At 44.3% G+C, this 26,683-nt stretch overlaps 2 protein-coding genes across 4 annotated transcripts; both read right to left on the bottom strand.

Annotated features, from left to right (window-relative positions):
• Positions 1–3,943: 3,943 nt before the first annotated feature.
• On the bottom strand, positions 3,944–22,999 carry LOC144713014 (villin-5-like). Of its 3 annotated transcripts, XM_078587471.1 has the most exons (24): positions 22,545–22,743; positions 22,345–22,453; positions 21,965–22,102; positions 21,588–21,687; positions 20,964–21,032; positions 20,633–20,875; positions 20,371–20,548; positions 20,160–20,292; positions 19,908–20,070; positions 19,675–19,828; positions 19,481–19,581; positions 18,567–18,722; positions 18,117–18,185; positions 17,955–18,023; positions 17,733–17,870; positions 7,490–7,618; positions 7,138–7,285; positions 6,997–7,016; positions 6,767–6,907; positions 6,441–6,566; positions 5,869–5,934; positions 5,401–5,749; positions 4,556–4,731; positions 3,944–4,479 (listed from the first exon to the last, which is right to left on the bottom strand). In XM_078587471.1, the coding sequence occupies exons 3-24, from the start codon at positions 22,018–22,020 to the stop codon at positions 4,366–4,368; spliced, it is 2,898 nt and encodes a 965-aa protein (XP_078443597.1). In that variant the 5' UTR covers positions 22,021–22,102; positions 22,345–22,453; positions 22,545–22,743; the 3' UTR covers positions 3,944–4,365. The 3 variants fall into 3 exon arrangements, with proteins under 3 accessions (XP_078443597.1, XP_078443598.1, XP_078443596.1); XM_078587472.1 differs by lacking the exons at positions 22,345–22,453; positions 22,545–22,743 and adding an exon at positions 22,871–22,999; XM_078587470.1 differs by lacking the exon at positions 22,345–22,453.
• A 123-nt stretch (positions 23,000–23,122) lies between these two features.
• On the bottom strand, positions 23,123–26,183 carry ABCI17 (non-intrinsic ABC protein 3). Its single transcript, XM_078587473.1, has 5 exons — positions 26,049–26,183; positions 25,808–25,956; positions 25,370–25,726; positions 24,754–24,941; positions 23,123–23,465 (listed from the first exon to the last, which is right to left on the bottom strand). The coding sequence occupies exons 2-5, from the start codon at positions 25,818–25,820 to the stop codon at positions 23,211–23,213; spliced, it is 813 nt and encodes a 270-aa protein (XP_078443599.1). The 5' UTR covers positions 25,821–25,956; positions 26,049–26,183; the 3' UTR covers positions 23,123–23,210.
• Positions 26,184–26,683: the final 500 nt, after the last annotated feature.

The following is a 26,683-nucleotide window of genomic DNA, read 5'->3' as shown; positions in this document are numbered from 1 at the left end:
AGGGGTGAAATTCACATTAGCATGTATGTGACATCATCAGCCATGATGAGCACTATCGAAGCTCTAGCAAATCTGTTTGATGAAGGAAGATTGAATTTTTCTCTAAAAACTCAAATAAAATTAGTAACTTTATTTCATAATTTTTTTTAAAAATCGATTAATTAGTAAAATATTTTAAAATATTTTTATAAGTAAATTATATTTAATTAATAAATTTATATAGATCCAAAAAATAATTTCTTCTCTGATATTCCAGTACCTTTCCTAAAAACTTCATCGCATCATCTTCCTTGAGTTTTCTCCTTTACATTGACACTGAACGATACCATCTTGACTATTCAATAATCTTTGTGAAATTTTTTCTGTGCCAACTAATATTATTTTATAATTACATGATTAGGAATTTGCAAGTCATATTGAAAGTAAAACCATCATGTCCACAAAATCTTTTGGTGTCTCAAGACCAAGGACCATTTACAAAACAATGATGTGAATAAACGTGATTGATATTTTGGTTTCATGCCATTTATGGATTCATGCAGGTCAATCCACAGAGCTCTGTCTGCTAAAGATCAACCACTACCAATCTTTTTTACTGTAATTTGATGTGTGTTACTTATTTATTTTCATTTAAATGATCATAAATGAATGTCCTTTAATCTCAATTTATTTTTATATTTTTAGAATGAAAATTATAAAATATTTGATATTTTAAAATATTTTAAGACACTAAATTTAGATATCAGAAAAAATATTGTGTATCGGTTTGCATCTTTATTTTTTGCATAAAATATATAATTTTTTATTTATTTAATTATTTATAATATTTCAAATACAAATTCATTGGATGTAATCCACCTCGTCAGGTGTCGCACTCTGATTCGTTAAGATTATAACCAAATGATCGGCATCATCCGCTCAATGAGACTTTTCAATGGTTAGGATGAATTCCACTATACATTTTATCATAAAGTTACCTCATAAATCCCACAGCCAATATAATGAAAGAACACTTTTTGTAGTAAATGTCGCCAAGCTCTTAGGGAGCACCCATACAGGCGTCGTTTAGCCAAAATGTCATTTCTTATTTATTTTCTTGTGGTACATGGGGCAGAGTGGGATTTCTGCACAATCGTTTTCAATGTTTTGGTGATTTTGAGGAGATGCACACATCTAATCAAATGCACATTTTTTGTGCCAATGATTTGCAAAAATCTCACTGAAAAGAGAACATGTGTCAGCCCAATAATGAAGTATCTTTCTAAATAAATATTCTACGTGGAATCTTTGAGAATCTGATGATTATTTGCCACAATAGAGCTCCATGATGAAGAGAGAGAAAACAATAATGGATTAGATTACTAAAGTTAAAATGCAATATTCAATGATCCAGAATGATTTTGGAGCTGAAATTATAAGAGTAGTTTCATTTTACATCACCCATCCATCCATGGTATTTGATTTATAAATACAACTCCCGTTAATGTAAAAATGGTGTCCTGATTTTTTATTTATTTATTATTAGTGGAGTGATTTGATCATTCCAAAATCTCGTTTGGCTCAGCAATTAAGTTTTGTGAACAGTAAACCAGATCAAAGAGTGCCAACCAGATCAAGACTCATGAACAGTAAACACAACCTGACCACTTGGGCCACTTGACAACAATTGAATGCAATCTTCGTCTTTTTCAGACTCACATCTTCACTTTTTTTTCCCTATGTTATCATCGTCGAGGACAACCTGGGTTTTCACCATCTCGCATGCCAACACCAACTACATTGTTTATTTATATGTAACTTTGATCCACCCACTCCACTTCATTCATTTACACTGACATCAAAAAATCTCACCCAGTACTACCTAGATGTCTGCTACTTTATTTAAATATAATTAATTAATCTTCTATACTATAAAATTCTATTGAAATTTCCAAAGTTATGCTATAAAAATTGAATAAGTTAGTTAAATAAAATTTTCTCATCTTCTTAAAATTCTTTTGAATTGATTTCCAACCTTTATTATACCAAATTATATTTAGTTATCGAATATAAAATCCTTAAAACATATAAATAAACTAAGACATTGACTTTCATAAGTCAGAAACCTAAAATGACATAATTAACACAAATTAGTGTATATCGGCATTGATGCAATGGGAAATCATCAGAGAACTCCTGCATGATATTCCACTACCTCAGCCAAGGACATGTCATGTTTAGAATCTCTCTCTGGTGTAGTACATTAACTACTCACCAATTTCATATCAAATTTCCCAAAATATGATAAACTGCAAGGTCAAATAAAACCTTGGTGTCTACCAAGACTTTGGTAGAATATGGTTTTAATTATAGGAGAGATATCTAATAAAAATTAACTAGTATTATCAAATTGATTAAATGTGTCATAACTGCATAATGGTACTGGGCTATCCTGAGTCATGAGCACAAACATTCTGGACAGCTCGGAGGCCATTCTGATTGAAGTCCCACATTGTGCTAAGGTGCATGCTTATTAACAGACCCAATATCATTTTTCATTCTGATTAAGATGGTACATATTGGGGAAATTAAAAATTATTCATAATTTTTAATTTATGTTGTTAAAATTTAACATAATCTTTAAAGTTAAAAATGAAGACAAAGACCTAGATATACATTAAATCCTTGAATTTTCAAATTCATAATTAATTAAAATACGCCTAAAATATTTTTAAAACATTATATATATTAAATGTATGCAAATAGATCATCAATAATATGGTGTCATATTACTTATCAAATCAGTACCTCAATTCAGTTTAAATAATAAAATAAAATGGTTAACTTCAGAACGAACTCATTAAAACCAATTTATAAATCACTAAACTGTCAAACGTCAATAATTAATTAATAGCAAGACTCAGAAAAATGAGCATCAAGGTAAAACCCTTTTTAAAATACATTTAAAATGATTTAATCTACTACTAATAAGTATTATAATTTTATTATTAATGAATTAAATTTTACTTATATATTTTTAATTGATACAATATAAATAAAACTACTGGAACATAATATTGAAATATTGATGCATGTTGAAAGTTTTTTATGCCAATATATGTATATTTAGTGTCTCGAAAAAAAGGTTACCATACGACATCCTCTGCATATCTATCTTGATCACTTTCCCTAATTTTATCATTATCTTTGTTACTGTATCTCTTATATTTATATTGATTTCAAAATCCATCTCAATTCTAATCTCTCTGTGCCTCTTCCCATATCAATCCCAGTTCATTTTTTATATGCATCTATATTAGCTTATTCACTTATATTTCCCACATCCAGGTTTTCACATACTTACATCTAAATTATTACCCTCTTACTTTCTCTGCATCTAATTTTCTTATTCATCTCTCCACATAGTTCGAATTCTGATGATGAAACTTTCAGCGGGCGTGCTTTGAGCAGTGATGTAGGAAGCATGTAGATGGACAGTGATCCAGCATGCTCTGGGGGGACCGATGGGAGCTTTACCAGACTGTTTTGGACACTATACTCTAGGCTGGTGATGCCAATTATATAAAGCTTGTGTTTCTCTCCTACAATCTCTACCCCTCTCCTTGTTAAGAAATCATTACTTTTTTTTATGGGGATTTAATGTAAGATGAGTGAATTTAAATAGTATACAAGTTGTCTTATATTTCTTTTAAAAGATATATCCGAATTAAAGAAAAAACCCATCAACCTCAATGGCGTAAGAAAAAACCCAGTCTGGGTGAGCAGGCCGACATGGCCCACCCAATTTTCTATTAGCCATCTTGGCTGGGTCAATTTTTTCTACTCAAGATATGAACCGAGTCAGATGATCTGTTCTTTAATCTTTGAGCCAGTTATTTTTGGATTTTTGAACCAGTTACAATAACTTCCAAAAAAAAGCAAGGCACCCGATTGAGAGAAGATGAGCCAATACAAACAGGCAAGATGATATTATTGAGAAAACCATGTCCAATCCTCGATGCAGTACAACTCAAATACAAACACAGTTCAATACTCTAGCTCAAATCGCCCAATCTGGGTGTTCATTTCTTTGTACAGAAAATTTCAAGAGGGGACAAAATCCCAAGCTCACACCAAACTGTCAACACAGATAACACCAACCAAGCAAGCGAAGGATGAGAAACCAGTGCATTTTCTCCTCAGCTACATCAACCCTGGAATGCCCCAATTTCTGCCAGCTCTTGGGCACAGAACCAGATTATAAAAGACACTGATTCTTCTTGATTTTAGGGTTTTCTCCGAGGAAGTTGAAGCATCAAGGTCAGCTCAAAGAACATCGGTTTCTCTCTCATTCCACAGGAGCAGAAAGCCAGAAGGGAGAATCCCTCAGAACAGGTGAACGGCCATCTTGAGCTTGTTCTGCTTCCACTTGGGTAGCTTGAAGAAGGCGTCTTTCGTCATTCCAAACTTTGCTTTGAACTCTGTGGAGGATAAATAGGTCTGCAGAGATGTATACGATGATCTCAGTGGTCAAATTTTACATATTCATAATGCATGTAAGATGATCTTGGTATACCTCTCTCTTGGTGACGTCGATTCCTGTGATTGGGTCTTCTGCTGTAACTTTCAAGCGCTCGTAGGGGTATATAGTAAGTCCTTTCTCTTCTTCTTCTTCTTCTTTCACACTTTCTTCCTTTGCGGATGTGGCCGATGGCTCATCCTTTGCGCCCTCTGTTTCTGATTTGTTAGCCCCTGCAGAGGAATTTAGAGAGAGATCATTTAGTGATTGAGTGGGCAAAACAGGAGTGAGAGAGGGAGAAGAGAGAGGAAAAGAGAAGATAGGGTTGATGGAAACAGAAGAGGGAAAGGGAAGGGACTAAAAAAAGAGAGAACCATACGAGATAAATAAATGAGGAAGGAGAGAAAAGAGGAGATGGATAGAAGAGAGAGAAAATAGATAAATGAAGAGACAGAAAGAGAAGAAAGAGAACATGGAGAAAGAGACGAAAGCGAATGGTGGGAGAAGAGAGAGAAAAAGGAGAAAGAGAATAAAGTGAATAGTGGGAAAAGAGAGATTGGAGGTAGAAGAGAGAGAATAGGGAGAAAGAGAAGAAAGAGAATAGGGAGAGAAGAGATAGAATAGGCATAGAAGAGAGATAGGAGATAGATAGATAGATAGATAGATAGAAGAGAGAGAAGAGGGAGGGGGAAAAAGGAGATAGACAGACAGATAAAAGAGAGAATAGGGAGAAAGATGAGAGAAAGAATAGGGTGAGAAAGAGAGAGAATAGGGGTGAGAGAAAGGAAGATAGAATACGAAGAGAGAGAGAGAGAGACAGAAAGATAAGAGAGACAGAGAAAAAGATAGAGAGAGAGAGAGAGAAACACAGAAAGAGAGAGAAATAGAGAGATGGGGCATGCCTTTGAGTGGTTTTGGACTAGGAATGACCAAACCCCCGGCGGCCTTCTCAAAAGAAGAAGATATTGCTGGCACTGCGGGTGACTTTATGGGCACGGATGAAGAATCTTGAGCGGCCCCAGATCTCGGATACATCTTTTTACCCACAGGCGTTGGTGGGGTGGACAGATTTCGGGCACTTGGGTTTTCAAAGTTGGCTGCAAGTGCATTGAACGCGGGAGATCTACCCCTGACTCGTACTCGGTCAGGACTGAAAGACGTCACACTTCTCGACCGCTGCACCGGTTTATCCGGGGCGGCTGGCCCAGCTCTTCCTCCCCCTTGAGATATTTGACTTCTCCGTTTTGGTTTCTGCTAGATAATTCAACGCCAAATTTATATTGCAATTGAAGATGGAAAGGGGACTGGAGAACTGAACCAAAAATTTTAAGTGGATTTTATCTGCGGAAATATTTGGACATTTTGCTTGCCTCTAATGTTGGGGTGGCGCCATCTCTAACGATCGCTAGCTTCCTCTGGAACGAGTTCCCATGCATCTGTTTCCCAATAATAAGAAATTGTCAAGTGTTTTCATTGGAAAATCATTCCCAATGAACAACGTCCGTTTGAATCAAGAACAAGTCATCGCCAAAAGAAGAGAAATATCAATCAAAATTAAAAGCGACAACTGCAATATTTTTATAATTAAAAACGATAAAATAAAGCAAAACATAAAATAACTAATAGAATAAAAAAAGAAAAATTAAATTAAGAAATAAATAAAATTTAACTATAAAATAAAAATAAAATTTAAAACTAAATTTAAATTTAAAATGAACAAATTAACAGCACATACCAAAAAATAATTTAAAGAGAATATTTAAACAAAATAAAACTAAAACTAAAAGATTAAAACAAAGGGGTCAGGGCCTTTTAATTAAGTCTAGGGCTTAATTTCATGATGCGAAGATTTCAGCTGAATTTTTCAAAATTACACGAATATCCTTGGAGATGAAACGTATGAAGTGCCACAAAACAAATTCTAAGAGATGAATCTTCTTACTGAGGATTTTGACGCATCCCAAGTGAAAAATCGGGTGAAAAAGGCTGGTTCAATGCCTTCCATCACCACGAAGATAGTAGTCTCCGCAGATGGACTCTCCATCAGGAAATCGTGCTCAATAAATTTCTGGAACAGACGTTCAGACTGAAATCAGAAAATCTTCAAGTGTAGCCGCACTATTATTATGAAATTAAGTTCACTTCAGTTTATCTCCATCAATATTTATTATACGAGGATAATTTTGAGATTACAGATATTCTTTTTCTTATTAAATGAAAGGAAGTTTTTTCAAGAATCAGTAAACATTATAGAGATTTATCTACAACCTTTCCAATGGTCAGAGCCTGATCCATGGCCTTGGATTCCACTTGTTTCCCCACCCAGACGAAGATATCCGAGTGACTGTCTAGAATAAATATGTCCTCGGTCAACAGATCATCCTGAGTAAAATTGAATATCTCCGACGCCTACAAAAATTAAAAAACCCTCAATATATTAAGGATGATAAAAAGCTGTAAGTAAAACATCACAAGGAGTCTCAGACGCCCAATCGAACCTTTAAATTTCCTGATCGCCCTTCATCCAACGATCCCAAGAAGAGAATATCGACAATAGAATAAAAACCATCAGACAAGTCAAAAAAATAAAGATTTGAAGTAAAATAAAGGTGATATTATATTTCTTCCATAATTGATACCTTCAGAGAAAGTAATGGCGAACAAGTGAGGGTCACTTTCCACATTTTTATGAAATTTTTGGCTTGAGTACTCAGATTTTCCACCGAGGATGCTCCAGAATAAGTCAGATTCGCTGCCTTCTTTTTGCGGTTTAGACTGCACATTAGGCTGCAGACGTACAAAATCGATAAATCATTCACGGTAATTTTGGTCGACACTATAATAATAAAAAAGTTCTAGACAGATAGTCTCGTTTACTGAAACAGAAAACGGAAAAGTGTGAAAATTATTTCAAAAGAGATTAAATAGGCGGATCAAAATCAAAGCGAAATTCTGTAAAGAGAAAGCTAAACAAACCGCTTCAAATCATACCTTTATAATATCAAGAAGTCTTTCCATAATTTCTTGATCGTTAGAGGTCGTAAGGCTTCCAGACCAGGTAAAAACAGTATTGCCATTATGAAGTATGTAACAGTGAGAAGAGTTCAACGATGAAGCCACCTGATACAAGAAAGATCATAAATATAAAGAATCGTCATATAAGGTATATTATCCATGCATGTCAATGTGGGCTATCTCTTACTGCATAAAAGTTGACCATTTGTATTTGGAGGGATTCCCAACCCCCTTGAAGGGTATTTTAAACATTTGTCTATAGATTATGTTGACACTTAAGCTTTTTTTTGTAACTAATAGTCCCATATGGGACATTCTTAACTAGCCCATTAGGGCTTCCCTATATAAACACTTGTAATCCCCTCTTATCTTTTTAATCAAGTTGGTTTTCTCTTTCTCAAACCTCTTTCTTGGTTCAACATGGTATCAGAGCCGAAACCCTAAATTTCGAACTCATCATCGCTCCGACTCACCGGCTCCTGCCGTCGTCGTGCGTCCTCTGCTCAATCGACCGATCGACCGCGATCAACCGACCGACCGGCTCTCTCTCTCTCTCTCCGCGCGCGGACCCTCTACTTCGCGCGGACCCTCTCTTTCTTCGTGCGGAGTAGCCTCTCTGCCCGCGGCCGTCTCCGCTCTGCGTACAGCCGCCTCTCCTCGCACGGTTGCCTCTCTGCGCGCGTCTGCGGGTGACCTGCTTCATCCGGGTTCTCCTGCGCCTCGATCCGTGCTGTCCGATGTCTGAAGAACAGACCTCTGCCTCTCAGACATCTGGGATGACTCCGGTGCATTCTCCTGTGCCTCCGACAGCGGCTGCATCGACTCGTCTCACCGGTCCAGCACCATTTACTTTGCCCAAGATGCCGCCCGATGGAATTTTCACCGGCTTCAACCTCCTTCAATGGCGACAGTACGTGCAGATCACTCTAAAAGGATGACTAATGCGTCATTTAACGGAAGACAGACCACCGGTGACAGACCCAGCATACTATGATTGGCTCGACGTTGAAGGAGTCGTTCAGCGCTGGCTACTTGACAGTATCGCCCCTAATATTAAGGGGGGAGTTTCTGTCTTTGGCGAGTGCTCGAGCCGTCTGGGAAGCCGCCCTCAACAGCCACTCCAAGAGGAACAACATTGCCATTTTGTACGAATTGGTGCATCGGGCCGCTAATCTTCGTCAAGGGATCGGACGGTATTGGAGTACAGTAACGAACTCACCACTTCGTGGAATGAGATCGACCATTACATGCCACCCGAGGTGAATTCGGTGGAGCGGGGGTATGTGCTACAGCTTCGTGTGTTTCAATTCCTGATGGGTCTCAACCCGGAATATTAATCACTACGTGGCCAGCTTATTCATTGGGAGAAGATGCTCACCTACCAAGATGCACTCCGGAGTGTACGGATTGAGGAGTCTTGGTTTCAGCAGGCACCTTCCGTCACCTCGGCGTTTGCGGCAACACCGGCTGCGGCTACTCATGCTTCATCGCCGAATTCTTCCGCCCGAGGGACTTCATCTCGCTCGGAGGAGTCTCCCAAGGGCGATCCCACACTCTTCTGCAATTATTGTAAGAAGAGGGGTCACTCAAAGGAAACCTGTTTCAAGCTCCAACGGAAGCGGACTCAACAGAGTCACCTTGCTGCCGCCGCCCCTCCTGCCAGCTCACCGAGCGTGCTGAGTCCAGGACAAGTGCCTATGCAGTATGCTCTGCTTCCGGCCAATGCCTCCTCATCTCCTAGCTTCACTCCTGAGAAAATGGAGCGTCTTCGACATCTTCTTGATCCTCCCGTCGTGGGCTCGTGTTCTTTAGCCCACGCAGGTACGTCCACCGCTCTTGCCTCTCCAACCTTGACTTCCGGAAATTTTCCTGCGTCATCTTCCACTTGGCTTCTTGATTCTGGTGCCACCGCTCATATGACTCCTGTTAGTGAGATAGTCAGCCTTATGGGCTAATGGGCCCTATTCTATGAGCCCATTAGCCCTCTTATCATTCTCTCCCTCCTAGGGTATATGTATACCCAGCCATGTACTCTATTGAGTTATGTAATTATCTTCTTCCTTCCTCTCTTGACAACTCCTAATCCTCAACCTATGAACCCGTTTCTAGTCATTCTAAAGTCAAAACCGCCTCTGGAGATCTTCTCACCGTCGCGGGTGTTGGTATCAGAGCTCCAGAGCTCTTCCATCTAGGGTTTGACATCACCCTCTCGCTGTCCAGCGAACCCGGAGCGTGACCGACGGATCAGCCACAGCGCGAGCTGTAGCCAGCCCGCGGAGCTTCCGGAGAACCAGCCGCAGCCGCAGCCCTAGCCGGAACCGCAGCCGAGTGCCAGCCGCAGCCGCGCACAGCCGCAGCCGCAGCCGCTCGCCAGCTGCAGCCACGCACAGCCGCGCGCCAGCCACAGCCGCAACCGCGCGCCAGCCGCAGCCGCGCACAGCCGCAGTCGCAACCGCACGCCAGCCGCAGCCGCGCACAGCTGCAGCCGCAACCACGCGCCAGCCGCAGCCGCGCACAGCCGCAGCTGCGCACAGCCGCAGCTGCGCGCACAGCCGCAGCCGCGCAGCCGCAGCCACAGCCGCGCACAGCCGCTGCGGGCAGCGCGCCAGCCGCAGCGCGCGCAGCCGCAGCCGCGGCCGCTCGCCAGCTGCAGCGCGCGCAGCCGCAGCTGCAGCCGCCGCGCCACAGCTGCGCACAGCCGCAGCCGCAGCCGCGCGCCAGCTGAAGCTGCGCGCAACCGCAGCCAGCTGCCTCAGCCGCCGCCGAAGCAGCAGCAGAAGCCGCAGCAGCCGCCGCAGCCGCAGCCGCAGCCGCCGCAGCCGCAGCCGCAGCCGCCGCCGAAGCAGCAGCCGCAGCCACTGCCAGCAACCGCAGCCGTCACACGGGCCGCAATCCTCAGTCACAACAGCCGTCTCCGTAGAGACCACGGCTCTGATGTCGGAGGAACTTTACTCCACGGGCCAGACGCGTCAATCGGCCGTCCCAGATGATGGCTTCACCGATGCAGACTTTCAACGAGAACCCTTGTCACACAAGGTTACTCATTCTCTGCCGGCAGTTCCCGACACGACGTGTCTCCAGGGCCCGAATTTGTTACAGTGGCATCACTTTGTCGAGACTACTCTCAAGGCTCGCCAACTGTTCAAGCATTGCACACAAGCCCCGCTTCCATCGACCCATCCACACTATGCGGCGTGGGAAGCCGAGGAACACTTCGTCCTTGGATGGCTCTACACGACCTCCCTGGCACCCTCGTTCCGTGAAAGGTTCCCTCGCTGCTCCACCGTGAAGGGTTTTTGGGACCAGGCCAACAAATTTTGCGGCCGCGAAGGGGACAACTGGCGCCTCGTTGCTAAAGCCAGCAACTTTCACCAAGGCGCACTGTGCATCTCGGACTATGCGCTGGAACACAAGAAGCTGTGGGACGAGGTGGACTACTACTTGCCGACGGATGATCCTACGTGCAAGTCATTCCAGAACACTCTTCGCCTACGCCTCTTGGGGTTTCTTTATGGCCTAAACAAGGGGTATGACGACACTCGGCGCCGTGCCCTCCATCGCAAGGAAGGCCTTCCTTCCATTGATGACTTGGTGAAGGAACTCCATGAAGAGGAGAGTCATTTTCATGTCATTGGCACTCTCTCCTCGGAGGCAGCTCGTGACTCGACTGCCCTCCTCACCTGGCCTCCCTCGCCCGCTCCTGCTCCCCACGCGGAGGCGGCCCCCTCCGGGCTGATTTGCTCCTACTGCAGCAAGCCTGGACATCTCCGCAAGTGGTGCAAGAAGCGTCAGTACGACAACCAGAAAAAGGAGGCTACCGAAGGGAAAGCTATGGTTGCCTCCTCCTCTACCTCTTCTACCAGCCCGGCGACTATTGAGCAGCTCCAAGCCGACTTGGCCCGTCTCCGTGACCAAGTGGCTACTATGCAGACTCCGACTCAGTCGACGGCACATTTTGGTGGATTTGGTGCGTTCTCTCTCCCTCAGTCTGACCAGTGGTATTGTGGTATGGCTTCTTACTCGCCTCTCGTATCGGATACGAGCTGGGTTCTTGATTCGGGGGCAACCGAACACATGACCCCGTTCAATGACCGGTTTGTATCCTACGAAAGGCATAGTGGGGACCGTACAGTTCTTACAGCCGGTGGTGGACGGTTGCGTGTTGCTGGAATTGGGGCAGTGTTTGTAGACGGCCTCGGAGTGGTCAGCAATGTTCCTCATGTCCCCACCCTGCGAGCTATACTTATGTCTCCTCAGCGTTTGGTTGACAGTTTGTCCTGTTCTTTTCACCTTCAGCCTGACGGGATGTTTCTATCTGACAAGGTGGGTCGGACTACACAGATTAGGCGGGAGAACGGGTTGCTGTTGTTGGACGTTGGGGGGCGCTCTCGGTGCTTCCTGCTTCACCGCCAACTCCGACCGGCGGATGTGCAGCGTATGGGACGTCTCCAGTTGGCTCACCAACGGCTGGGTCACCCGCCATTTTCAGTTTTACAGCGTCTCTTTCCTTCGATGTGTACTGGATTGGACCTTCAGACTATCGTGTGTGATGCCTGTCAACTAGCGAAGCACCGTCGTTCATCTTTCTCTCCGTCCACCTCGCACTCCTCCACTCCATTATTTCGAATCCATAGTGATGTTTGGGGACCCACCCCACAGGCTAGCCTAAAGGGCCACCGATACTTTCAGATCTTTGTTGACGAGGCCACCCGCTACACATGGGTCTACTTGTTGACCGCCAAATCTGAGGTTGCTCCGACGGTCCGTCACTTCTGCACCATGGTTCGTACTCAGTTTGGCCGAGGTATTCAGCGCTTCCGCTCCGATAACGCCCGGGACTTCTTCAACACCGAGCTGGCCACGTACTTTGCTGACCATGGGATTCTCCACGAGTCCTCTTGTGTGGCCACCCCGGAACAGAACGGTATGGCAGAACGTCGGATCGGGTATGTCACGTCGACCGCCCGTACCCTTCTGCTGAACTATTCTGTTCCGTGGGCGTATTGGGGTGAGGCGGTCTTAACGAGTACCCATCTCGTAAACCGTCTCCCCTCCCAGCCCCTCGGGTTTGTCAGCCCACTGGCTCGTCTCTCCACGGCGTTCCCCCATCTCTCACTGCGGACTGGACTCCTCCCTCGCATCTTCGGTGCACGGCGTCGTCCACGATACGGCTCCTCTCGCCGGCTTCGATGCTCGAGCTCTCCGCTGCGTCTTCGTCGGGTACGCTTCTCTCCAGAAAGGTTACCGTTGCTACCACCCTCCGTCTCGGAGATTTTTCATCTCGGCAAACGTCACCTTTGCCAAGCATGAGTCTTACTTTGGTGATTCTACCTCGCCACGTCTTCCGCTGGTTGAGGCGTCTTCGACTCCTTCTTTGGAACCCTTTCCGTTTGTGGGACCCATTCCTCCACCGTCGCCGTCCCCAGCCACCTTCTCTCCCTTGCCTCCTACCGTCTCACCTCCCGGTGCACCGTATCCTCCCCCTAGTGCACCTCCTAACCCCGGGAAGTCCATCTCTCACCCCGGGGAGCTACCTCCTACTCTTGGTGCACCGTATCCTTCTCATAGTGCACCACCATCTTCCCCCGGGGAGCCTCCCCCTACCCCCGGGGAGCTATCTTCTTCTCCCTCCTTTGCTTCCGCTCCTCCGTCAGACGATGCGTCACCCTCATCTACTGATGATGATGCTCAGTTGGGATGGCCTATCGCCCTTCGGAAAGGGGTTCGTCAGTGCACTCGCACACCTCTCTACCCCTTATCTCATTATCTCTCTTTTGATCGGCTAAGCCCTTCCTACCGGTCCTTTCTTTCTCACATCGAGTCGCATCCCCTCCCTCGTCGCCTATCCGATGCTCTTGCTTCTCCTCATTGGAAAGCGGCGACGGATGAGGAGATGCAGTCCTTGCTCAAGAACCACACTTGGGAAGTCGTCCCACTTCCTCCTGGCAAGAGGGCGGTGGATTGCAAGTGAATTCATGCCAAAAAGCATCATGCTGATGGTACTCTTGAGCGCCTCAAGTCTCGACTTGTGGCTCGGGGGTTTACTCAGTCGTATGGCGTGGACTACTTCGAGACCTTCTCTCCTGTGGCGAAGATGGAAACAGTCCGTCTCCTCTTGGCGCTTGCGGCTCATTCCGACTGGCCGATACGACAGCTTGATGTGAAGAATGCTTTTCTCCACGGTGACCTGACGGAGGAGGTGTACATGCAGCCACCTCCAGGGTATACCCTTGGCCCCCCGGGCACCGTTTGCCGGCTGCGGAAGTCTCTCTATGGACTGAAACAGTCACCGCGGATGTGGTTCGGTCGGTTCTCTTTGGTCATGAAGACCGAGGGCTACACTCAGAGCAATGGGGATGCCTCCCTATTCTTCCGTCACAGTTCCGCGGGTGTCTCCATCTTGGCCGTGTACGTCGACGACATCCTCATCACGGGGTCCGATTCTGCAGAGGCCGGCCGCCTCAGCTCTGCGTTGGCCAAAGAGTTCGAAATCAAGGCCCTCGGGCCTCTTCGCTACTTCCTCGGCCTTGAGGTGGCCTACTCCCCCCGGGGGATCTTTGTGTCACAGCAGAAGTATGCCGTTGACCTACTGGCCTTGACCGGAATGACTGAGTGTGCACCGGTTACTACTCCCATCGACCCTAACGTCAAGTTGGGTAAGGGGGAGGACTCAACACCGGTGAACGCATATCAGTACCAGCAGGTGGTGGGGAAACTCCTGTACTTGACCCACACCCGCCCCGACATCAGTTTCGCCGTCAACCTCCTCAGTCAGTTCATGCACTCTCCGCGGGAGATCCATCGTCAGGCGGCCAACCAGGTACTTGCGTACCTAAAGGGCTGCCCTGGGAAGGTCTTGTTCTTTCTTCGGAGTATGGAGCGGACCGTGAAGGTGTACACTGATGCGGACTTTGCCGGCTCAGTTGTGGACTGTCGTTCCACCACGGGGTACTGCACTTTTGTCTTCGGCAGTCTTGTCAGTTGGAAGAGCAGCAAGCAGGACAAAGTGTCTCGCTCCAGTGCTGAAGCCGAATACCGGGCACTTGCCGATGGGGCCTCTGAAGGCCAGTGGATATACGGAATTCTCCATGACCTTCGTGTGGAGTATTCCGGCCCGATCCACTTCTACTGCGACAACAAGTCGGCAATCGCCTTGGCAAAGAACCCTGGCCAAAAGGGACGGATCAAGCATATGGAACTCCACCGCTACTTCTTCAAGGAGCGCGTGGACGAGGGCATCTTTGACTTGGAATTTATTCCATCCGCTGATCAAGCTGCTGATGTCCTTACCAAAGGACTATCTCGACCTCTCCTGCAACGTGCAGTGTCCAAGCTCGGCATGGATGACATCCATACTTCGCTTGTGGGGGGGTGTTAGTGAGATAGTCAGCCTTATGGGCTAATGGGCCCTATTCTATGAGCCCATTAGCCCTCTTATCATTCTCTCCCTCCTAGGGTATATCTATACCCAGCCATGTACTCTATTGAGTTATGTCATTATCTTCTTCTTTCCTCTCTTGACAACTCCTAATCCTCGACCTATGAACCCGTTTCTAGTCATTCTAAAGTCAAAACCGCCTCTGGAGATCTTCTCACCGTCGCGGGTGTTGGTCATGTTACTCTTTCCCCTTCTATGACACTTTCGCGCGTTCTTCATGTTCCTCGTCTTGCTCATCATCTCCTATCTCTATCCCAACTTGTTCGTGATTTAAACCATGATCTCACCTTTTCTCCAAATTCCTGTTTTTATCGTGATAAGGTGTCCGGGGAGACGATTTCACTTGCTGAGGAGCGTGAGGGGCTCTATCTTGTTTGACCTTCTTCCTCTTCTCTTGCTGTTGCTGCTGCTGCTGTTTCCCTCTCGGCGTCTCATGACCAATTGTGGCTTCTTCATCGACGCCTCGGAAAAACGTTGTGGCCTCACCTATATCTCTCGCCACACTCCCTCCTCTTCTCCTCCTTTGGATGCCTCATCCTCTACCTCCCAAGAATCTTCCTTGGCCCTTGTGCCTCCTTCCCGCTCTCCTCCTTTATATCCTTTAACTAATTACGTTTCCTCCCCTCGTCTCTCCAAACCATACCATGCACTGCTTACCTCAATTGACTCCATCTCCCTTCCGAAGACAGTGGACATTGCCTTATCCTTGCCTCATTGGCGTCGGGCTATGGAGGAGGAGCTTCAAGCTCTTGCCCTAAATGATACGTGGGATCTTGTTCCTCTCCCACCGGGCAAGCACTTGGTTGATAGCCGTTGGGTTTATGCTGAAAAGCAAAACTCCGATGGCACGATTGAGAGGCATAAGGCACGCGTTGTTGCAAAAGGCTTTACGCAGAAATATGGTGTCGATTTTCAGGAGACATTTGCTCCAGTGGCCAAGCTGAACACTGTCTGCATTCTCTTGACTCTTGCTGCAGACCGTGGCTGGGTACTGCAGCTATATGACGTCAAGAATGCATTTCTTCATGGCGACTTGACTGAGGAAATTTATATGGTTCTTCCTCCTGGGTATGCCTTCTTGGTCCCCTCTACTCCTTCCTCGGTTGTTTGCCGCTTGAAGAAGGCACTATATGGCTTGAAACAATCTCCTCGCGCCTGGTTTGGTCGTTTCACTACGTCCATGAAGCGTCTTGGATATCGCCAGTGCAATGGGGACCACACCCTCTTCTACCATCATTCCACGTCAGGGGGAGTCGCTATCCTTCTGGTCTACATGGATGACATCATTATTACGGGTGATGCTACGGATGCTATTACACAACAGGCGATCTATCTATCGTCGGAATTTGCTATTCGCCACCTTGGCCCGTTGAGGTATTTCCTTGGCATTGAAGTTGCATACTCTTCTGTCGGGATTTTCATTTGTCAGCAGAAGTACATGGTGGATCTTCTTCATGAGCTTGGAAAGGAGGATTCCAGGCCCATTACTACACTTATTGACGCTAATCACTGCCTTGGCGCCGATGAGAATGAAGATCCTGCAGAGCCTGGACAATACCGCCGACTTGTGGGCAAGCTAATCTACCTCACCCACACGCGACCTGATATTGCATATTCCGTGGGGGTTCTCAGTCAGTTCATGCAGACTCCTCGCATGAGTCATCGTCACGCTGCTCATCGACTTCTTCGGTTCTTAAGGGCACAGTTGGTCGTGGACTTTTGTTCCACCGCCACAGTGGTCTTCGCCTAGAGGTATATACCGATGCGGATTACGCAGGGTCCATTGTTGATCGTCGGTCTACCTCAGGATATTGCACCTTCTTGGGCGGCAATCTTATTACGTGGAGTAAGAAGCAGAAGGTGGTGTCTCGATCCAGTGCCGAAGCGGAGTTTCGTGCGCTTGCACATGGTCTCTGTGAGGCACTTTGGATCACAAAGATCCTACGTGAGTTACGTTGTCCGGTTTCCTCTCCCGTCCAGCTGTACTGCGAAAACAAGTCAACCATCAGCATTGCCCATGATCCAGTCCAGCATGACCGCACGAAGCACATAGAGATTGATCGACACTTCATTAAAGAGAAACTAGGGTCGGGAAAATTCTGCCTGCCGTATGTGCCTTCAGCAGATCAGATCGCAGACATCTTCACCAAAGGGCTCCATGCCCCTAGGTTTGAGGAGCTTTGTGGCAAGCTGGGTGTGGAAAACATCCACGCCCCAACTTGAGGGGGAGTGTTGACACTTAAGCTCTTTTTTTGTAACTAATAGTCCCATATGGGACATTCTTAACTAGCCCATTAGGGCTCCCCTATATAAACACTTGTAATCCCCTCTTATCTTTTTAATCAAGTTGGTTTTCTCTTTCTCAAACCTCTTTCTTGGTTCAACAGATTAATTTCCGTTTACATTGATGTTCTCCTCCCCCAAGGGCGGTAGATAAGAAGTTGCTGTTATTGAATCGGCTGGGTGATACAAAAATGATCGTTCTTCTATCATTCTCTTTATCTCTCTCCCACCCTTCCAATGTCATCTCCATGGAAGACCTAAACAAATCTATTTCAGTCATCGAAAGCAAATAATTTTTGTTGACATTGCAAATTTCCAGGTCTCCCTCTAATTCCATCATGTTCCCATATTATCAATCAAACCATGCGGTTAACTTTTTTTCAACTGGTTCTGAAAAGAACTAATACAGACAAACTAAAAATGAATAAAAATAAATTCAATCAAATAATTTCTTCAAGAAAAATTTCAATCACAGAACAAAGGACATTTAAAGTATACCGGTTCCATTTGTATGGCCTGCATATTTTCTGGTCCAGAGCCTTGAACACGGAATAGAGCAATTCCATCTTCAGAATACATGGAATCTGGCATGGCCCTGTCGGCTACAGACTTCTTGTAGCCGGAACTCGTACCTCCCTTAAATTTTCACAACAAATTGGCCAAAAAAGAATCAAATAAGGGTGCTGGGGGTAAATCACAAGATTTTGGAGGCATATGTACCTTATATATAATAAAACTTTGGAAGATCGAGTAGAACTGAATTGGTTCCTTTCCTTCATGTATGCAAGTCTGAAGATATGGCAACAAAATAATCAGTTGGGAAATAAGGATTCAGCCCAAGAAGATGATTATCAGCTTTGGGTCTGTGTGCTTTGAACTTACAAGAACAGCTTGATGTTTTAGAGATTCAACCATTTCACGGGACAGAGAAATGGCCGATGTTCTTTCCTCCTGTAATAAAAATAAACTATTTAAACAAAAAAGACCATCAATATTTACACGGGAAAAACAGTTTTCAGAAAACTAATCACAAAAAATTCTCTGCCAGGATTAAATAATCATATTAGACACAGCGTTGAGCAAACCCTTGTAAAAGGGAAGATAGATCGCAACCAGCTGAAACTCTTTAATTTAGTCATTTCGGCTTTTGTGTAATCATTTCCACAACGATTGAACCAAAGTTTTTAAGTTCTGAAGTGAGGTCCAAAGCCATTAAATCTAATATTTCAAACATTTGACACTCAGATTGAGAAAATATTTCAACAATTCCAGATAAAAACTTTGTTTTAGCGACAAAAAAAATCAGTTTCAAGATTAGTTAATATTAAGTACCTCTACACTTCCCTTTCCAAGCCAGGAACCAATAATATAATTATCTCTATCATCTGCAGGATATATGTACTGGAAGATGTAGCAATTCCCAGAGTGGAACTTAGACTGCTCGGATGAAGGAAGAAGGGCCTTTTCCTGTTCATCCACTCGCCAAACCTGTATAGTGAAACAATTAAACACCAACAAATTAGATCATATTGCTTCTTTCATGTTGCATCCATCAGTAAAAAGAATTATGAAGCAGAATTATTAAGTACCTGTAAAATGTAAAATATTTATCTTTCATATTTCATCGTATACAATGAAGAGTGAAAAAAAGTTAAGGTCGATTGGATCAGAATGATCCTGATCAAAAATTTTAATCAATTGGATCAGAGCCCAGATTGTGATCCGATCAGTTCCTTCCGCCAGAGCAATGTGATTACGCACAAAGTGGAGGCTGCCCGACAAGAAAGGGGGAAAGAGAAAGAGAGGGAGAGAGAGAGATACAAAGAGAAGATGAGTATAAGTTTTTTCCTTTTATTATGAATACTCTTCATTTTATTCTGAATAATATAAATTTTGTAAGCTCTAGTTTCTTCCTATAAAGATAGATGTACGAGAAAGAGATTTTCGTCATTTGTGGATCACTCATATAAATTCAGTAGCTCGAAAGAAAAAAGTTTCCTATTAAGCAGAGAACTGGAGCAAGAATTCTCCACTGTCCCATCAATTTTAATCGATTTCTCTTTCATTGATAAAAAATTTCAATAGTTCCTTGATTGATGAAGCATACTGAATGCGATCTGCTCAAAAATTTTGAACAACCATGAATCCCTAGATCTTGATCTGACCAGGGCCAATCCAGTAGTTGAGAGAGATACTTTATACTTATCCCCCACTCATAGTAAAAATGTATCCAGAGAGTAGATGACCTGTAAAGTGCCGGTGCAGTCAATGTATGACTGCAGCTCTTCTTTCACTGGAGCGGCTTTCATAAGACCCTTGACGTTGAAACCTTGGCGCTTAAGAAGTGCTTCACCAACAACATACAATGAAACATTTTAGGCCTTTGATTAAACCCCTATTTTTGATGAAGTTCATTGAACATGAAAAAATAATTCAATACCAGCCACTTTCCCTCTACTCTCCACCGAGGCAGCAATGTCATGTGCTTCTTTAGATGTCCACGAGTCAAACTTTGACTTGAAGATAACTGTCTCATGACCCTCAATCACCCTAACAACATTAGCTTTTAACCGGTCAGAGCTTTGTATTAATTCCTGCATGACGACAACAGATGTGTCATATTCCATCATCATAAACCAACTTCTATCAAGAAGAAAACTATTCCGTACGTACTTCTGCAACAGAACTAGCGCTCTTTCTCTCTCCCAGAGACGTGTTTCTGCCTTGCCAAACAAATACTTCCAGGCCGCAGTCTAGGATATAACATTTGCCAGTCTCTAGAAGATCTTTGGTCAGAGATTCTGTTTGAATTGGGACTGTTTGCCCTTTTTCAACGCTGCAAGTATTAAAAAAATTGTGCAATTAAGAATGCCAGAAACGTGAGAGAAAAAATATACGCAAGTCTTATTTGAAACAGGAGATCACCACAGCAGTTTGACAGAGAAGGGTTCAGCATTAGCACTCTTATCAGAAGTGGATTTTCTTGGAAGAGGAGCAAAGCCTCCAAAAAGACCCCAGAACTCTCCGGCTTCAGCATCGGCCATCAGTTTTCCATCCTCTTATGAATAGTAAAACACATGTTATAGCAAATCCATGTGTCAAGCTATATATTATCCCTTATAAAATGAGAACTTACCGACAGCAGCGACCTCACATTTTCCATCATGATATGTGTCCTTAATGAATTGGACAACTTCAAGAGCTTTGGCTCGCTCTTGAATCGAAGAACTAGACCCATTGAACTGAAAAATCTTGGACTTTGTGTCCAGGATGAACACATCATCATGATTTAGGGAAGCACGAACAAAGGGAACCTGTTTACATTGAAAAGCTACACGTAAATATACAGTCAAATCCATAAGACTTAATAACTATTCGATTTGGTGGAGAGAGTTAACCTCATTCACATGGACAACGTGCTTTCCTTGGCAGACAAACAAACGTGTCACGTGGTTTTGTTCATTGATCTCTGTGTGCTTGAATCCGGATGCAACCCCACCTTCTTGAGGTATAATACAGGGTTTAAAATAAGACAAGAACTTCTCACTCTCACGACCTTGCACTTCACGGTACTGAACAGCACGGCCTCCAAGGGCAGCGTCTAACTCCACTGTTTTGATGGCTGCTGCCCCAGCCTCATCCTGTAAATTTTAATAATTTTGATATATTTTAAATTAGTAAGGGGAAACTTCTAATGAAAAATGGATGAAGGAGTCAAGATCCGTTTACCTGGCTTGTGTCTTTTCCAATCCAATAATGAACATCATGCTGGAGGGCACCGCTTTTTAAAACAGTAGTCTGAAAACGCCATTTTACACATAAATAATTTGCTAAAATAAAAATGAAAAAAACAATTTTACAAACTGCAAACACAAATTTTTAGTCGATCAACTGCGCCCAAAACATCTAAAGTCAAGTTAAGTTCTGACTAAGGACAATTTCTCAAGTTAAGTTAGGGAATATATGGCAAAGCCAAGGACGAAACATACCATAGGAAATCCAAGTATTTAAGATAGAGAAGAATGGTGACTCAGAATTTTGTTAAAAGTACTGAAAATTTTAAAAATGCAGAATCAGAATTTTGTTAAATGACTGGCAGCTTAATTAATAAAAATACTGAAAAGCTTCATGAAAAGGACTTGAAATCAGAATTCGGTTCCTGTACATATTGTGAGTCAGAATCTAACATATTTGTCTTTTCCGCATGAGATATAAAGTATATAATAGTGGGCTGGATTAATGAGATGCGATATAAAAACATTCAAGGATCAGATGCAAAATTAATGGCAATCCCGAGACACAGAAAGAAGGAAAACTCCAATTGTCAATGCGCCATCAAGTCAAGAAATGTACCTGGAGTATAATGTAAGAATCCCCAGCAAAAAACTTGCCATGAGATGATTTTTGGACAGGCACAGGCTGGAAATTTTCAATGCGCCATATCTCCATGCCACTTAAACAAGTCAAGGATCACAAAACGCAATTTTGAATGGAAAAATAAACAATAAAATGGGAAAAGACTTCTGAAACCACTTTCATCATTGGGACAAATGATAGCACCAAACAAGAAAATTGAATATTAAAAAACTAAAATCTTTTCACAGACAACGAATCTAACAAAAAGACAAATGCAAAAACTTCTAAGCTAAGGTACGAAATTTAATTATATCTAAATATGAACAGAAACTAGTGCATTTGAAACAAAAAGTGAGCTCTCTGGTGAAGGATACGCCTTCTGGCCCGCCCCATGAAACGCCGGGTCCAAGTCCCTCATTGATACTGCCATGTTGTTCTAATCTCTGAGAATATCCGCTTCGTGAACTTAGCAACTCCAGTTCGAGCTTTCCGCCGATCGGAAGTACATTTGCCTGACGACGGATAAATTAATGTTTTAGATGCAAAGAAAAATGAGCGATCCCTCCATGCCTTCAACAAATCAAAGGTAGAAATCAATTGAAGGCTAGGACGATAGAGAAGACCGAGATCGCAGGACTTCCTATCGAAGAAATCAAGCTAATTTCACGACTGCGGAAACAATGCACGTTACGTCCACAATTTCAAGTCGAGGAAATATGAAAGACTACTAAAACCGTGAGGAATTGGCAATTACCGGGCGACGGCAATCAGCGGAATAGCACTTAAAAGATCGAAGCAGGAAAAGATCGAAGGACCCAGAGCTCTGACGAATCAAGAAGACCGATCTCAGTTACCCAATTGGACTACACATCGATAGGACCTTTTCAGACAGCCAGATCGATCGAACTCAAGAAACAACTGATCAAAGTCAGAAAATTTCCCAAGCCCAATTACCTTTTCCGCAGACAAGACGAACCCAATCACGAGATCAGAAAGGAGAATTAATCCCAGAAAACGGAAGAGCAACCCAGAGATGTACGTAGATCTTCGGCGAGATGGGGGTGGATCAAAAGATACCCAAAAAAGGCATCAAATTTAAATAAATAAAAAAAACCAAGAGATGGAGAGAGAGAGAGAGAGAAAGAGTGGGTACTTCGATGGGTTGCCACTTGCCAGGGAAGCTTATACGGAAAACCAAGCTGTGCCCACGAAGGGGGAGCGTAACTAAAGGTGAACTGTAAATTCCTAATGCGACATTACACGACAAGAAATCCTTTCACCTTCCCCAAACTCCTGCGGTCCAACCGAGCAGCACGTACTCATCTCGCCAATTCGCGCGAATTTGCCCCGATTCGCTGGCAATTGACTCGTCGATCCGTCAATCTCCGCGTCCGACGCGCAGCCGCTGACCATCTCCCTCGTCTCCATCTCCCCAGTTTTAGCCCTCGATCGCAGGAGAAAAACGAATTTAACCTAACGAACTCCGGATTGGGGATCTTTGCGTTTTCACCGCGTCGCATCTCGACCGTCCATTCAATAAAAGAAATAAATTTTATTGTTTTTTTTTCCCCGACAGGCCGGCGCCTTTCGGCCTTTACGGGCCCATTAAGAGGGCCCACGTCAGCTGCTGAGCTGGAGGAATCGACGGGCCACCGGGTGGTAGGCCCGGGACAGGTCGGACGGGTCCAGCACCTCGACAACCTGGCCGGCGACAACGAGGCATGCCACGTCGGCGACACGTCGGATCTGAGTCAGGCTGTGGGAGACAAGCACGACGGTGAGCGCGTGGGCGTTTCTGAGCCGTAGGATCGCGTCCTCGATGTTCTGGGTCGAGATCGGGTCCAACGCGCTGGTCGGCTCGTCGAGAAGGAGTACCTGGGTGTAATTATTAAACATTTAAGGTCTAAATGGTAATAAAGGTTAGAAGTTGGGGTTTTGGGGTTTCTTTTAATTATCAATGGTTGCGCGATTCAGCGCGGAAATTCGCCCCTTTGGGCGAATATCCGACAGCACAAAACCAGTTGCGACGAGGAAGAAGAGACGGGAAAACGAGAGAGAAATAAGCAACAAGAGTGGAAGAGAGAGGTAAGAGAGAGATGAGCAAAGAGAGAGAAACGAGCAACAAGAGAGAGAAACGAAAAACAAGAGAAAAATAAGTAACGAGAGAGAGAGAGAGAAACGAAAAACAAGAGAGAAAAATAAGTAAAGGGAGAGAGAAACGAAAAACAAGAGAAAAATAAGTAACGAGAGAGAGAGAGAAACGAAAAACAAGAGAGAAAAATAAGTAAAGGGAGAGAGAAACGAAAAACAAGAGAGAGAAATAAGTGACAAGGGAGAGAGAAACGAAAAACAAGAGATAAAAATAAGTAACAAGAGAGAAAGAGAAACGAAAAACAAGAGAGAAAAATAAGTAAAAGAGAGAAAGAGAAACGGAAAACAAGAGAGAAAAATAAGTAACAAGAGAGAGAGAGAGAGAAACGAAAAACAAGAGAGAAAAATAAGGGACAAGAGAGAGAAACGAAAAACAAGGGAGAGAAACGAGAAAAGAGAGAGAAAAGAGAAACAAGAAAAAGAAGTAAGCAACAAGAGAGAGAGAGAGAGAAGAGAGGTAAGAGAGAGGTCGAAAGAGAAAGAGGTAGAGGAACGGATAGGTAGAGAGACATGGGAAACAAGAGAGAGAACGATAAGTGAGAATGACGAGAAACGAGAGAGAGAGATGGGCAAAGAGAGATAGAGATAAAAGAGAGACGATAAACGAGAGAGAGATGAGAGATAAGCAACGAGAGAGAGATAAGAAATACGATAAACGAGAGTGAGAGAGAGATAAGTGAGAGATAAGCAACGAGAGAGAGATAAGATATACGATAAACGAGAGTGCGAGAGAAATAAGTGAAAGATGAGCAACGAGGGAGAGATAAGCTAGACGATAAACAAGAGAGAGATAAGTGAGAGATGAGCAAGAAAAGGAGAGAGATAAGATAGACGATAAAAGAGAGAGAGATAAGTGAGAGATGAGCAACGAGAGATAGATGAGAGAGATAAGCAACTAGAGAGAGAGAGAGAGGAGAAACGACAGAGAAAGATAAATGAGAGAAAGAGAGAGAGATGCAAAACAAGAGAGAGAGAGAGAGATAACCATCCCTATTTCTTTTATCTCTCTCACCTCAGGATCGTTGGCGAGGGTGCGGGCCAGGGCCACGCGCTGGGCCTGCCCGACCGAGAGTTCGGACCCGCTTTTGGAGGCCATAGCCGGGTCCAGGTCTGCCAAACCCAGCAGCCTCTCCACCTCCGACTCGGACAGCTTCTTCCCCGCCAGCGCCGGCCCATATCGCACGTTATCTGCCACCGACCCTTTTCAAAATACCACTTCCCCATGTCAATTCTTTTCTTACCCACGATATTTCAAAGAAGAAGAAGACGAAATACTCAAAATAAAGACCTTCTTATGATAGCGGTATGCCTGTTAAGATAAATAGTTGTACGCACGACATGTAAAGATTCTGGAACAAATGAATACCAACAAGAAACCCAGAAATAGATGTGTCTATCTGCTTTATAACATGGCAGGGAAAAAAGACACATCACAAGATGTGCTAATGTCTGAATGCCGGGCAAAATGACTATCTAAGAGGAACCCAGAAAGGTTTTTGAGAAAAATATATGGATTTAAGAAGTAGAAGATGATGACTGCGATGATCTTGATGATCGAAGAAGAAAAAGATGATGATAATGATGATGATGATCAACAGTTGAAGAACAGGGCTTTGAAGAGAGAGTACCTTCAAAGAGAGAGGGAAGCTGGAAGAGCATGCCGACTTTGCGGCGGAGTGAGAGAACATTGAGGGAGATAATATCCTCGCCGTCGAGAAAGACGGAACCGGAGGGGGGCTCCCACAGGCGATTGATGGCCCTCAAAAGCGTTGATTTTCCACCGCCGCTGGGGCCGATAATCCCCACTATCTTCCCTCTCGGAACCTCCAAGTTAACGCCGTCGAGTATCTTCTCTCCCGACGCGGTGATCTTCGTCAGTCCCTTGATCTGAATCTTCAGATATCCCGCTCTAATCTTAGATTCTTGCTCTCCATCACCCATCTCCAAATCCGTCGCAAGGAGCGGTTCTTGGATCGCATCTCCATCTGAAATCCACTGTGAGTTAACTTAATAGCGCAGGAAAACAGCAGAGATTTTGATCAAGGACTGAGAAGAAGGATTACTACCAGGTCTCCCCATGGTCGTACAGAGATGAGTCTTCACTTGGATAGGGAGGGAGTTGAAGTATGCCCAGGTGCTCTGTACCTCTCTAGCCCTTGATCTATCTTTCAAGCGTCGAAGGATACGCCTGATACTATCTCTCTTTCTCCTGTTACTGCAGGTAAAAGTAAAAGAAGTTTTACGAGATTCTGTTGTATCTGTCAGCGTGTGCTCGGCCTCTTAAAACATCACTGGAAGGTCACTTACACTCGCCGGGGAGAGAGAAGGAGATACTTCACTTCACCGGTAGATGAGGATGGAGAGGAGATGTCCTCTCCCTTGGTGATGTGGCCACCAAGTTGCAGAACTCGTCTTTTTTTCTACCTCTCTTCTTTCTTCCTTGTGTCGTATCTTTTTGGTCTATCCGGTGAAGGTCCGTTGGCCCACGTGAACCTCTCTTCCCTCTCTCTCTCTCTCTCACTTCCCTCTTTTCTCTCCCTTCCCTCTTCCCTATGTTCACTCTATTCCCTCTCTTCCCTCTCTTCTCTTTCTTCCCTCTCTTCCCCCTCTCACTCTCTCTCTCTCCCCTCAATTTACTTGCATTGAAGAGTTTTCCTCTTCCCCCTATTAGCATGACTGCCAACGATTATGACGGTGGAGGGAGTGGAAGAGGACAACCTATTGCATAGATGCACTGGTTCTCTCGGTGATGCAGTCAATAAAGTGAGAACAATAACAAAGCAACGAATTGAAGCCCGACGAACATCATCAAACAACAACTAATATAATATGTTGATATCAGTTGGACACAAATTGAAGCCAAGGTTACCATCACTTGATTTCCTGGCACAATGGTGTAGCATGCACAAGATGCTAGAAGAAGCAATTGCACATAGAGATGT

Source organism: Wolffia australiana, chromosome 15 (assembly GCF_029677425.1).
Source record: "Wolffia australiana isolate 7733 chromosome 15, ASM2967742v1".
NCBI lineage: Eukaryota > Viridiplantae > Streptophyta > Magnoliopsida > Alismatales > Araceae > Wolffia > Wolffia australiana.
This window is presented reverse-complemented; position numbering and strand designations above follow the sequence as displayed.